This window comes from Oratosquilla oratoria, chromosome 39 (genome assembly GCF_046742065.1).
Source record: "Oratosquilla oratoria isolate Oo_2021 chromosome 39, ASM4674206v1, whole genome shotgun sequence".
NCBI lineage: Eukaryota > Metazoa > Arthropoda > Malacostraca > Stomatopoda > Squillidae > Oratosquilla > Oratosquilla oratoria.
In genome coordinates this window covers 35,305,808-35,319,708 of record NC_134815.1, presented here as the reverse complement: position 1 = coordinate 35,319,708, position 13,901 = coordinate 35,305,808, and the positions used below count along the sequence as shown (strand labels likewise).

At 39.3% G+C, this 13,901-nt stretch overlaps 2 protein-coding genes across 4 annotated transcripts in view; one reads left to right on the top strand and one right to left on the bottom strand.

The window, feature by feature from the left end:
* The window catches only part of LOC143020359 (uncharacterized), a 203,972-nt gene that overhangs the window by 92,898 nt on the left and 97,173 nt on the right, over positions 1 to 13,901 (top strand). The gene's annotated exons all lie outside the window — the stretch shown is intronic.
* The window catches only part of sl (small wing phospholipase C gamma 1), a 182,958-nt gene that overhangs the window by 120,000 nt on the left and 49,057 nt on the right, over positions 1 to 13,901 (bottom strand). For both annotated transcript variants that reach the window (XR_012965896.1, XM_076176720.1), the window contains exon 10: positions 5,668 to 5,819. Coding sequence is in view for 1 of the 2 variants with exons in the window: in XM_076176720.1 (XP_076032835.1) it covers positions 5,668 to 5,819 (152 nt within the window). In the remaining variant the exon portion in view is untranslated. The remainder of the gene's footprint in view (positions 1 to 5,667; positions 5,820 to 13,901) is intronic.

Below are 13,901 nucleotides of genomic sequence, written 5' to 3'. Positions count from 1 at the left end.
CTTTGGAATGAGGAATAGCGGAGCATCCTTCCAGCGCCTGGTCAATTGGATAGTTGAGGGGTTACCCGGTGTCAAGGCTTACTCAGATGACATCGTAGTTTTCTCTGACAATTGGGAGGATCACCTTCACAGGCTAAAGGAGTTGCTTGGCAGGTTGGCCCAAGCCCATCTCACCGTAAATTTGAAAAAGAGCTCCTTTGGCAGGAGTACCATCGAGTACTTGGGCCACCAAGTTGGCCAGAATTGCATCTCACCAGTGGAAGCTAAGGTGAAGGACATTGCAGAGTTCCAGGTCCCAAAGACGAAGAAGGGGATCCGAAGATTCTTGGGTATGGTGAACTACTATAGAAGGTATTGTCCAAACCTCGCTGATGTGACCGCTCCCTTGACCCGCATGCTCTCTTGTAACCCTTTCAGGTGGAATGAAGGCGCAAATGCAGCTATTGATGAGTGCAAGAGGCTTCTCTCAAGTCGTCCCGTCTTGGTGGCTCCTGACTATAGCAGGACCTTTTTCATCTTATGTGATGCAAGCCAAGCGGCTGTAGGTGCCATGTTGGCTCAGGAAAGGGATGGTTCCATGCGACCTATTTCTTTTATGTCTCAAGTCCTCAAGGATTATCAGACTAGGTATTCCACAATTGAGAAGGAGGCCCTCAGCCTCGTGTTAGCGCTAAAGAAATTCCAGGTGTTTTTAGATGGTAAGGTAATAGTCCTTAGTGATCATAATCCTCTTAAGTACATTATAGAAGGGAAGACTAAGAGTGATAGGTTGGCTCGGTGGGCGCTAGCACTCCAGGGTCACGATTTAAATCTTAAACATATTTCAGGGAAGAGTAACATGATCGCTGATGCCCTATCACGCCCAGACACAAAATGTTCAACCCTCGCTTCGCAGGTTTGAACATTTTTTTTTGGTGAAGGGGGATGTATGTCACGTCACACTGGGTTCATACTCGTGATGTGACATATTTATTCCTTGAGCATAATTACACTGTGTTATGCTACCCCTTTGTGTGAGAATGAACAATGACTCCTTGTCCGCTAAGGCCGTTGACCTGGAACGCGCGCGAAAGCTCTCGTAAGCAAGCGGCGGAGTGATACGAAGCCAACGCCGCCCGCTAGCTGAGGTCAAGGGGCGCGTGAATCGAGAAGGCGAAGTAGTGCCTCCCCTCCCTTCTACCTCATTATCTTGTAGGTTAAGGTATAAGCTAGGGAATTATTGTGAACCCTCTCCATACATAAATAAAGGAAGTAATGGATGTGTGGAGTTGGGTGGATAGGGATAGGAAATGTATTTTAAGATAAGTTGGCATTGGGCAATAGCACTTGTGTTGTGCGGTTGGGGTATAAATCAGGGGGTGAGGTCACCCACGCTGCTCCCTCCGCACTCGACCTCTGCGCATTGTCGGTACTTGTAAGTAAGAGATATTCTCATTAGTTGTGTTAATAAATATTTCGGTGATTTTGTATATCTTCTTTCTTTATCCTGGCGTGTTGGACGTATCTATAAAGAGGCGATTATTCTCTGAGACTCTGGATTGTATGAATTACTCAAACTCTGTTTTAGAGTTTGATGATGTAACACACAAAAACTGAGCTTAGGGCATGACACCTCCTTTATATATAGGTACTATATTTGCTTTTTTCCAATCTTCTGGAACTTTTCCTTCTTTTAAGGAACTGCTTATTATGCTATGTATTTTGTCTGCCAGTTCATTCCTGCATTCTTTCAGAATCCAGTTTGCTATTTCATCTGGCCCATGCGATTTTCTGACATCAAAATTACCCAAGTGTGTCAATATTTCATTCTTTGTTACTTCTATTTCTTCCATAGGGGGGACTTTCTCTTTCCATTCGTTCTCTTCAGGTTGTATGTTCTCCCTTGTAAACACTGATTTAAAATGTTTGTTCATAATTTCCGCCATTTCCATTTCCTCAGTGTATTCAACACCCTCTTGTCTTAATTTCTCCAAGTCTTGTTTGTTTTTCAGTTTATTGTTTACAAATCTGTAGAATAGTTTTGGTTGATCTTTACACTTTTCTATGACATCTTTTTCATATTTTCTCTTTTCCTCTCTGCATGTTTGTACATATTCATTTCTATAACAGGTGTATATTTTCCATTTTTCAGGTCTTCTGTCTTTTTTTCATCTGGTCCAGGATTTGTCTCTTTTGTCTTTTAACTCCCTACAACTTTTGTTGTACCAGCATTTTACATATTCTTTTTCTTGTTTTTGTCTTGGGACATACTTTTCCACTCCTTTTTTGTAAATTTTTGTCAAAATATTCCATTTCTCTTCTACTGTTGTTTCTTCTTTGTATATTTCTTCCCAGTATGTATGTATGTATGTATGTAGCAGAGCTTATGTTAGGATTAGAAATGGAGAGAGTGAGTTTGAGGTAAAAGTGGGACTTCATCAGGGATGTGTTATGTCACCTTGGCTGTTCAATTTATACATGGACAAAGAGGTGTGAGAGGTAAATGCAAGAGTAGTGGGTCAGGGATTGGAGATGGTGAATGAAAATGGAGAAAAGTGGGAGATAAGCCAGTTGTTGTTTGCTGACAACACTGCGCTTATAGCAGGATCAGAGGAGGGATTGAGGAAGTTAGTGACAGAGTTTGGGAAGGTGTGTTAAAGAAAGAAGTTTAAGATAAATGTGGGTTAAGTAAGGTGAGATGTACAAGGGGAGAAAGTGGCAGCAGACTAGAAGTGAGTATTAAGGGAGAAAGACTGGAGGAAATGGATAGTTTTAGATACTTGGATATGAATGTGGCAGGAAAGGGAGGAGTGGAGGTGGAGGTAGAATGTAGATTAAGAGAAGCGAGGAAATGCCTTGGAGGATTAAAAAGTGTAATGAGAAATAGACATTTGGGAATGGATGCTAAGAGGATATTGCATGAAGGAGTGATTGTGCTGACAGTACTGTATGGGGCAGAAACATGGAACATAAGGGAGGAAGAGAGAAGTTTGAATGTGTTTGAGATGAAGTGCCTGAGAAGTATGATAGGGGTTACTAGGCTGGATAGAGTGAGAAATGAGGAGATAAGGAGGAGAATGGGGGTGGAAAGGGAGTTGTGAGATAGGGTTGATGAAACAGTATTGGAAAGGTTTCAACACATAGAAAGAATGAGTGAAGAAAGATTAATAAAAAAGGTGTGGAAGGCAGAGGTAGAAGGAGTGAACATGAGGGGGAGACCTAGGATGAGATGGATGGATGGGATAAAAGGGGCTTTGGGAAAAGAGGGGAATGTCTGTTGAGGAAGGACGGGAGAGGACAGAAGACAGGGGTGAATGGAGAATAGTTGTGTATGGATGATGTGATGCATGGGGAGGAGTGGGTGGGGGATGGGGGGTGAGGTATTATGTATGAGAAATAAATTGATGCATCACCCAAAGGGATTTCTTCCAGTCTTTTTCCTTTTCTGCATGAGGGGACAAGGGGGGGGGGGGGTCACCAATTTAATGAAGCGGCCTTGCTATGGATGTGCTGTGTCTTGCAACACTGCTTCTGACCCAGGGTAGTGGACAAGATGCAGGGATGACCTGTCATCCAAAAGGTGCCAAGATAAGAGGGAGGGAAGAGGGTAGAGGGAGGTGGAGATGTAGGGGATGGAATGGGTGGGAGTGGTTTCTATGCTTTTGTTTTATGGCTAGCTCCCTTGTAAGAGGGAAAGAGCCTTTGGCATATGTATGTATGTATATAATTAGGTTATGAATATTATTAGCCAATCGCTCTTTGCATTTCTTAAATATCTAATTTGAGATTTCATCAGGCCCTGAAGCCTTTCTCTTATCCAATGATCCCACTAGTTTGAGCACTTCACTTCCACATTTATATCTTCTAACATAGTATGGTAGTTCACAGCTCCCTCCTCTACAAAATTATTTTCCTTTGTGAAAACAAATTGCTAACTTTCATTTATCATTTCAGCTTGAGTCAATCCTTCTTCAAAGACCTTACTATCCACTAATAGCTGAGAGATTACCTTACTGTGTCTCAGTCTACTGCTGAAAGACTTGTAGAAGAGTTAAGGTTTGTCTTTGCATTTACAGATATATTTTTCAAAGTTCTTTCCAACTTTCTTGTATCTAATATCAACCCAACTGAGAAATAATTTCCAAGATAAGTAAGAACTATACTGTCATGCCTATGTTCTAGTCACCACTCTCAACTTAACCAGTACTAATACAGAATTGGCCTGGCTACAGACACCAATTCCTCGAGGTGCAACCACCACACAGAAGACACAGAGCATCTTATTCAACACTGCTATACACCCATTCCTTCCAGCAACACAAAATCTCCTGACTGAGTAACTTGGCCATGGCCAGTTTCCTGGAGGCCATGGGCTTCCTGTAGAGAGATCCAGGGCAATGATTTGATTGATGTAATTGTATACAAAAATGGTTATATTAGAAAAAAACAGGGCTAAGCAGATTGTTGCAGTATTTTAGGAAGGAGGAGAGATAGAGGTGATACCATATACTCTTTGCAGACGTAATAATGGGACATGGTGGAATGGAATTACAAGAACTAAACCTTTGGATAGATATGAAAAAGTAGAAAACAGAGAGTGATACCAATATATCTGAGTTGATGGAAATGGAAAAATTAGACAAAGAAAACTGAAAAACATTACACTACTGAGATACTTGGAAGATGATGTGGCAGCAGATGAAAGCATAAAGCAGGAAAAAACATAAACAGCTGGATGCTAGAAATGTAGATCAAAGGGGGAGAATGTAAATTGGAACATGGTAGGCATGGTTACAAAAATAGTGGAAACCATGCTGTTGTATGGAAGTGAATTGTAGATGTTGGAGATGAAATGATTAAGGAGCTTGTGTGTCATTAAGAGAGTACATACATACATACATATACCAAGGCCTTTTTCCCCCCCCACCAGGGGGGTAGCCAAAAAGGACAAGGCACAAAAACATTCCCACCCATTTCATCCCCGAAAACACTCCACACCCCTCCACCCTCCCTCCCATCTTAGCATCTCCTAGATGACGGGTCATTAAGAGAGTAGAAAGATATTAAACAGAGACATAAGAAATAAGCATGGGGGAAAATATTTTAGTATATTGTCAGTAATAAACAGTATTTCTATTATTGGGGACATGTCATAGAAGTGGTTAAGGAAAAATTTAAGGAAAATGATAGAATGGAGTGGAGCTTAGTCTCCAGTCATACACAAATGGTAAGTGACTTAGTCCATAGGGATGTCACTAAAATAGCAACTGCATAGAATATGCAGTCAGTACTCCATAAACTGTAGATGGGGAAGAAAGTGAGACGGAAGGAAAACATAAATAATTCTCATTTGAAATTGCATGGATACATCAAAAGGAATAGAAGGGTACAGATTAGTCAAAAATATATGAGGTAAGTGTAAGAGAAAAGGTAGAGGAATGACTGGAGAAGAAAAAATAATTGTTCAGCAAGCAGCATGGCCATGAAATCACTGGCCAAATAAAGAAAGTTAAAGCCAGAACTGGTGATAATTGTGATAATTTTTTACCTTTATATGTTTCACTTGTTCTTTTTTTAGAATAAATTATAGGTACAATATTTGTTTATTGCCTCCATGCATTTCTCACCAATTATACTATGTACACATTCAGTCACAATATCAATTCATGACTGCAAAAGACCATTTACCTCATATGGAATAGTGTAAAGATCTTTGCTTTGTATCTTTTGGTCAAGGCAGTTAAAATACACTTTTCCGTCATAGAAACTGCACTTGTAAAGCCACCAGTCCTCAATACCCTCCGGTGCTGCAGACACAATAGATGACATCAGTGTTCTATCTGAAAATAGTAATTTCATTATACTTCATGTAAAGTTTACAAGTTTCCTGTAAGATATTAATACCACTCCAAATTTGGGACTTGTTCAAAATAATACCTTATCATATATATATATAAATATGTATATATACCGTATTTTCCGGCTTAAAATGCGCATCGGGTTATAATGCGCACCCATGCACTTCGTTATCTCAGTACACAGATAGCGCGCACCGACGTATAACGCGCATGCCCGATCGCATTTGTGTATAACGCAATTTTACCTCGGTATTTATATCATGTGAATGAGGTTACATGGAGAAGTATTTTTCATTGGCTAGAGCCACCGCTGGGAAATCTGTTGATTTGTCACTAAATTGTCAGTTTAGACATCAATCAGGACACAACTAAGAAAAAGTTGAAACTACATGTACCAGTATATGACTCATGTTGTGCGTTGGTCCCTTATTACTTTGTAGCTTAAATAGTTTGTAGGAAATATGATCTAAAAAAGTTTATTGAAAGTGAAATATACAGAAAAAATTTGGGATTTTTACAGAAAATGTTCATTTTATATCTTGAGGAAATAATTAATCTTTACCATTTTTTATTTAATACTGAAACAAACTAGACTGTTTCGTTTTAGCTTTGAACCTGCAATGACAGTGGTGAAATAGGACAGTCTCTCATCGAGGTGACGTTTAGTTAATATAACTCCCGAAAGAGGGTGTTGTAGTCAGGTGTTTGACACGAGTTTATGAACGGCCGCAACGGAATTTGTACCATACCTAACGTGAAGCAACAAAGCCAACATAAAAATTCAAACTAGGATGCTGAGAACATGGGCAAATACCATGAATATTGATCATGTTTCATGGTGTTTAGGCCTATTTAAACATGAAAAATAAGATTCGATAGATACCTACATATACCAAATATTTATATACGGTACCCCATGCTGGCGTATTCTTTCATGTCACCATGGCTGTTCTTCTTGTTCTCACGGAACGTCACGGAGAAGTGTGCCGTCCCAACTTTGTGACGGCCAACATCGTCACGTTGTTGTGAAAAAAATTACACACACAGCCGCAGAATTTTTATCGTAGGCCGTAGATAATGCGCACCACCGGATAACGCGCACCTCCCATATTTAGGCCCTTCCAACGGAAAAAAGTCGCGCACTATACGCCGGAAAATACGGTATATATATATATATATATATACATATATATGTATATATATATACATATATATACATATATATGTACATATATATATATATATATATATATATATATATGTTTTGGGCAAAGTCTTTCTCGTAAACAATTCCTGTTAAATGCTAAAGCACAAGTGGCGTCAATGATTTTAAGAGAACATTTCTCTAACTTTGTATTTCCTTTTTTCTTCATAATTCAAACTCTGTAGGAAATAGTCGAAGGCTTCAGAATGTTGATTCATTTTACCAACAGCTGTTTCAACCATTACAAATGGTCATCTACAGGGTAATACACTACATCAAGACAAACATGGGTATATAAGGCCGAGTAAAAATGGCAGGGAGAGGTCACTATTTAATCCACCAAGGCATTTACTCGCTTCTTTCAATCTACATTCTACCTCCACCTCCACTCCACCCTTTCCTGCCACATTCACACCCAAGTATCTAAAACTATCCACTTCCTCCAGTCGCTCTCCCTTAATGCTCACTTCCAGTCTGCATCTCATCACCTTACTTTTATCCACATTTTATATATATATATACATATATATATATATATTACATATGTATATTATATATATATATATATAGATATATATGTATATATATATATATAATATACATATATGTATATTATATATATATATATATATATGTATATATATATATGTATATATATATATATATATACATACATATATATATATACATACATATATATATATACATACATATATATATACATATATATATATATATATATACATATATATATATATATATATAAATATATATATATATATATATGACTCTAGGGCAAGTGCCCGACTGACAAATGCCCGACGTCCATAAGCCCGATGGACATCTTCCCGACGGACATCTGCCCGAATGAACAGTGCCCGATGGACAAATGCCCGATTAGGACAATTGCCCGATTAGGACATTTGCCCGATTATATGTTTTGCTGTCAAAGGATTTAGTATGCGCTTCCTTTAATTATTTATCTTTTCCTCATGGTAAACATTAACAAGGTACAATAAAAGACAAATAAAAAGAACATGATTTTTTTTTTATGGATAAAAATCACATGATAAACATTGATAAAAAAAAAAAAGACAATAGATCTAAAATAAAAAATAAAAATAAAATTTTAAATTATGAGCTATCCCTCTCAAAAAATCTATTACTTCTCGATTTTCATAATCTTCCACAATATTTGCTATTCTTTTGGTTGTATCTTGATATTTTTTCCTTTTTGAGGGAGGCTCTTGTCCTGCCAGCATCTGGTTGATGATTGTATCGTTAAGAGCTTGTTCAGTCTTCAGTACCTGAAGAAAATGCCAGATATTGGGATGACTCGAGGTTATATTTGCCTGTAAATGGTTATGCCATCCTTCCAAGGAATTGATTGTTCGTGGCAAATCATCGCATACGCGATCATGCATATTCCACATACAAATAAACGTGATTGTTCATAGTCCGGTAGTTTCCTAATCGGGCAGTTTTCCTAATCTGGCAATTGTATGGTAGTTTCTCTCTCAACTATTGTGTGGTTGTATATATGTAAATATTCGGAGAAGTTTTCCTAATCGGGCGATTTTCCTAATCGGGCAGTTTTCCTAAACGGGCAATTGTCCTAATCGGGCATTTGTCCATCGGGCACTGTTCAGTCGGGCAGATGTCCGTCGGGAAGATGTCCGTCGGGCATGTGGCCGCCGGGCACTTGTCAGTCGGGCACTTGTCCTGATACCATATATATATATATACACATGTATATGTATAAACATATGTATAAACATATATATATATATATATATATATATATCCTATCCAAGAGTTGACATCTTGATGTGGTGGATAAGCTTGAGAATCTTGATGATTACAAAAGCTATGTTGATAGAGAGGAAATCTCTGCAGGGTCACCCATATCAAACATGTTCTGTATGAAAGATAAGACAAAGAGCAGCTCACACAGTTGCAGGACCCACTGCTATCTGGCACGTCCCTGATGGCGAACAGGGAAATTCCTCATAGATATATGGGGTACCGTCATAATGACAGTGTGGACCATTGGGCACCCTATAGATATATAGGGCTTCACTGAATATAACGAATAAGGTGACACCAGAGAAATATCTCACCAGAAACAACCAGTTGGCAAGGAGGTGAGATTATTGCCAACCCCCCTTCATAGCAACCATGAACAGCACGACCAAAACAAAACCAGGCATTCCTGTTGGATCATTGTCTCCTAAAGGTCCAACTGCATTGCCTCGTGTGCTTACAGGCAGTGTGACACCGAATGTAAGTAAGCACTGTCCAAGCAGATCAAAGTCTTGGGCATTAAACAGCATGAAGAAAATGAAGATCTATACCTACAACGTAAGAACTCTCTCAGAAGACTACAGGCTGGAGAGTTTAATGGAAGAACTAGACAACATCAAGTGGGACATCGTAGGACTGAGCGAAGTCCGAAGAAAGGAAGAAAAGCTAATACAATAACAAGATGGTCACCACCTGTTCTACTATAGAGGTAAGGACAAAGAAAGATCTTGTGGAGCAGGATTCTTGCCGTTAACATAGTCAAGTTCAGTAGTTTATCAGACAGGGTAGCTTGAATTGTGATTAGGCTGTGTAAAAGGTACACTCTAAAAGATAGTTCAGGTTTATGCACCAACTTCACAGAGTTCAGACGATGAAATTGAGTCCTTCTACAATGATTTAAGTCAGGTAATGAATCAAGAAAAAAGTAAGTACATGTTGGTAATAGGCGACTTTAATGCTAAAGGGGGGAAGAAGATGGGAGATGAGTTGTGCATTGGGAATTTTGGAGTACGTGAAAGAAATGACAGAAGCGAGATGTTAGTAAGTTTTGCAGAGAACTACATGAGGATAATGAACAATTTCTTCCAAAAGTGTGTAGGTCGCAAATGGACCTGGAGAAGTCCAAATGGAACAACAAAGAACGAAGTGGACTTCATACTAGGCGATGAGAGCAAGAGCGTTAGCAATATTACGGTCATAAATAAAGTCAACATAGGTAGCAACCACAGAATGGTAGGTTGCATAGCTAAATCTAATTTCAGAGCAGAGAGAAATAAACTAGTTTTAAAAAAGAAAATCAGTCTTACAAAGGTTAAGGATAATAATAAGAAGTTTCAAATAGAAATTAAAAATAGATTCGAAGCGCTAAGATCCAACGAGGACACCGTTGAAGATATGAATTTAAATTTAGTGAATATCATTAGGGAATCGGCAGAGAAAGTAGGAAGTACAAAAAGTTTTAAAGAAAACAAATACTCTAAAGCTACAAATGACCTAATTAAAAAAAGAAGGACCATGCAGATTAAAAGCAGGAAAGACAAAATAGAAAGAGTAGAACTGAACAAGCTTATCAACAAAAGGCAGAGATTAGAGAAAAGAAAGAAAAATATGGATGAAATAGAGGAAACTATTCGGAAAGGTAGGAAGACAGCAAATGATATGTTTGAAAGATAGAAATGGAGAAATCATTAACTGTAGGGACAGAATGGTAAAAAGAGTGGAAGAATCTTATCAAGAGCTTTACTCGTTGAAGACCGTAGTTGAGTCAGTAAGTTCGTGTGTAGACGTTAGTAGTGTACCAGAGATTACAAAGGAAGTAGAATTTGCAATAAAAACTATGAAACGAGGAAAAGCACCTGGGGAAGATGGTATATCGATAGATCTCTTGAAAGACGCAGGGAATGAAGTTCATAATAAGTTAGCTCAGTTGTACACCCAGTGCTTATGTCAGGAAACCGTTCCTGAATCATAGTGATTTTACTTCATAAAAAAAGGAGACCAAAAGAACCTTAGTATATATCAACCAATTAGCTTACTATCAAATGTATATAAAGTATTCTCCAAGATCCTTACAAATAGACTAAGCCAAGTTTCAGATAGAAACCAACCGAGAAAACAGGCAGGCTTTAGGAGCGGATATTTGACTCTAGACCATTTCCAGGCGATACACCAAATAATCGAGAAAACAACAGAATACAATATACCTCTTTGTTTAGCTTTTGTAGATTACAAGAAAGCCTTTGACTCAGTAGAACAAACAGCAGTATTAAACTTGTTACCCAATCAAGGTACAAACGAACAGATTGTAAGGGTTTTAGAAAAGATTTATGCGAAAGGTACTGCTATAATTCGACTAAAAAAGATACAGAAAAGATCAAGATCGAGAAAGGAGTACAGCAAGGCGATACCATTTCACCCAAATTATTTACAGCTTGTTTGGAAGAAATTTTCAGAAGGTTGAGTTGGGAAAAGAAAGGTTTAATGATTAATGGCAAATATTCAAACCACTTAAGATTTGCAGATGACATTATACTTATTTAAGAAAAAGCAGAAGACTTGCAAGATATGCTGAGTGATCTGAACAAGAAAAGTCTCAAAGTAGGTTTAAAAATGAATAAGAGTAAAACCAAAGTAATGTTTAACACAAAAGTTCAAAGTAAAGAGATTATAATCGATGATGAGAGTCTTAAAGAAGTTGAAGAGTATAATTACTTAGGCCAGATGGTGAAAGTGACAAAAGATCATGATAATGAAATAGACGCATTACAATTGATTGGAAAGTGTTTGGTAAGTATAATAAAATTCTGAGAGGCTCTCTACCTTTATGTTTGAAACATATAGTTTACAATCAATGCATTCTGCTAGCAATAATCTATGGGTGTGAGACTTGGATACCAATGAAGGCGATGTAAACAAAACTAAAGACTGCACAGAGGAGAATGGAGAGATCAATGATGGGAATAACGCTGAGAGACCGAAAGAGAGCTAGTTGGGTGAGAGGGTAGACTAGAGTGAGAGATATTGTACATAAATACATACATATACCAAGGCTTTTTCCCCCTTACAAGGGAGGTAGCCAAAAAGGAAAAGGCATAAAATCATTCCCACCCATTCCATCCCTGAATACACTCCATACCCCTCCACTCTCCCTCTTATCTTAGCACCTCCTGGATGACGGGTCATCCCTGCACCTTGTCTACTGCCCTGGGTCAGAAGCATTGTCGCAAGACACAGCACATCAACAGCAAGGCTGCTTCATTAAATCGGCGACCCGCCCTCTCCATCCCCCCATGCATAAAAGAAGACAGGGAGAAATCCGTTCGGGCTGCGTCAAATTTTGCTCACACATACTACCTCACCCCTCATCCCCCCGCCCATTCCACCTCATGCATCACAACATCATCCATATGCAACCATTCTCCATTCACCCGTCTTCTGTCCTCTCCCGTCCTTCCTCAACTGACATTCCCCTCTTCCCCAAAGCCCCCTTCACCCCATCCATCCATCTCATCCTAGGACGTCCCCTCATGTTCACTCCCTCCATATCTGCCTTCCATACCTCTTATACTAGTCTTTCTTCACTCATTCTTTCCATGTGTCCAAACCATCCCAATACTCTTTCATCAACCCTATCTCCCAACTCCCTTTCCATCCCTGTTCTCCGCCTCACCTCCTCATTTCTCACTCTATCTAGCCTAGTAACCCCCATCATACTTCTCAGGCACCTCATCTCAAACACATTCAAACTCCTTCTCTCTTCCTCTCTTATGTTCCATGTTTCTGCTCCATACAGTGCTGTTGGCACAATCACTCTTTCATACAGTCTCCTCCTAGCATCCATTCTCATATGTCTATTTCTCATTACACTTTTTAATCCATCAAGGCATTTACTCGCTTCTCTCAATCTACATTCTACCTCCACCTTCACTCCACCTTTTCTTGCCACATTTGCACCCAAGTATCTAAAACTATCCACTTCCTCCAGTCGCTCTCCCTTAATGCTCACTTCCAGTCTGCTGCCACTTTCACCCCTTGTATATCTCATCACCTTTTACCCACATTTATCTTCAGCTTTCTTCTTTCACACACTCTCCCAAACTCTGTCACCAACTTCCTCAATCCCTCCTCCGATCCTGCCACAAGCACAGTGTCATCCGCAAACAACAGCTGGCTCACCTCCCACTTTTCTCCATTTTCTTTAACCACCTCCAATCCCTGACCAACTACCCTTGTATTTACCTCTCGCACCACCCTATCCATGTACAAGTTGAACAGCCAGGGCGACATAAAGCATCCCTGACGAAGTCCCACCTTTACCTCGAACCACTCACTCTCTCTATTTCTTATCCTGACACATGCTCTACTACTCTTGTAAAATCTCTTGACAGCTCCTAGAAGCTTTCCTCCTATCCCGTATATCCACAAAACCTCCCATAGTGCCTTCCGGTCTACCCTGTCGTAAGCCTTTTCCAGATCCATAAAAGCCCAAAAAACATCCTTCCCCCTTCCTTTAGTTTTCTCGCATATCTGTCTTACCACAAAAATCTGATCTACACCTCTACTCGTCATAAATCCACACTGTTCCTCACCAATTACTCCCTCTGTTCCTCTCCTAATCCTCTCAATCAAGATCCTCCCATAAGCCTACCCAACTACACTTAACAAGCTAATCCCTCTGAAACTACTACACTCACAATTGTCCCCTTTTCCCTTGTAAAGTGGAAGTATACAGGCACTCCTCCAGTCCTCTGGCACTCTACCCTCTCTCCGACAAATATTAAATAACCTCACCAGCCAGTCCACCATCACTGTACCTCCTTTGTTTAGACATTCTGCATGGCATCCATCCAGACCAGGTGCCTTACCTGCTTTCATCATCTTAACAACTCCCTTCACTTCATCCTTCCTTATTTCTCCTCCATTTTCCTCACTCATCACAGTCATTTTCTTAGCATTTCCCACTGCAACTATCTTTCCCTCCCTATTCTCCTTCACATTAAGCAACTCCCTAAAATATTCTGCCCATCTTCTCCTTACTGCCTTCTCTTCCATTATCA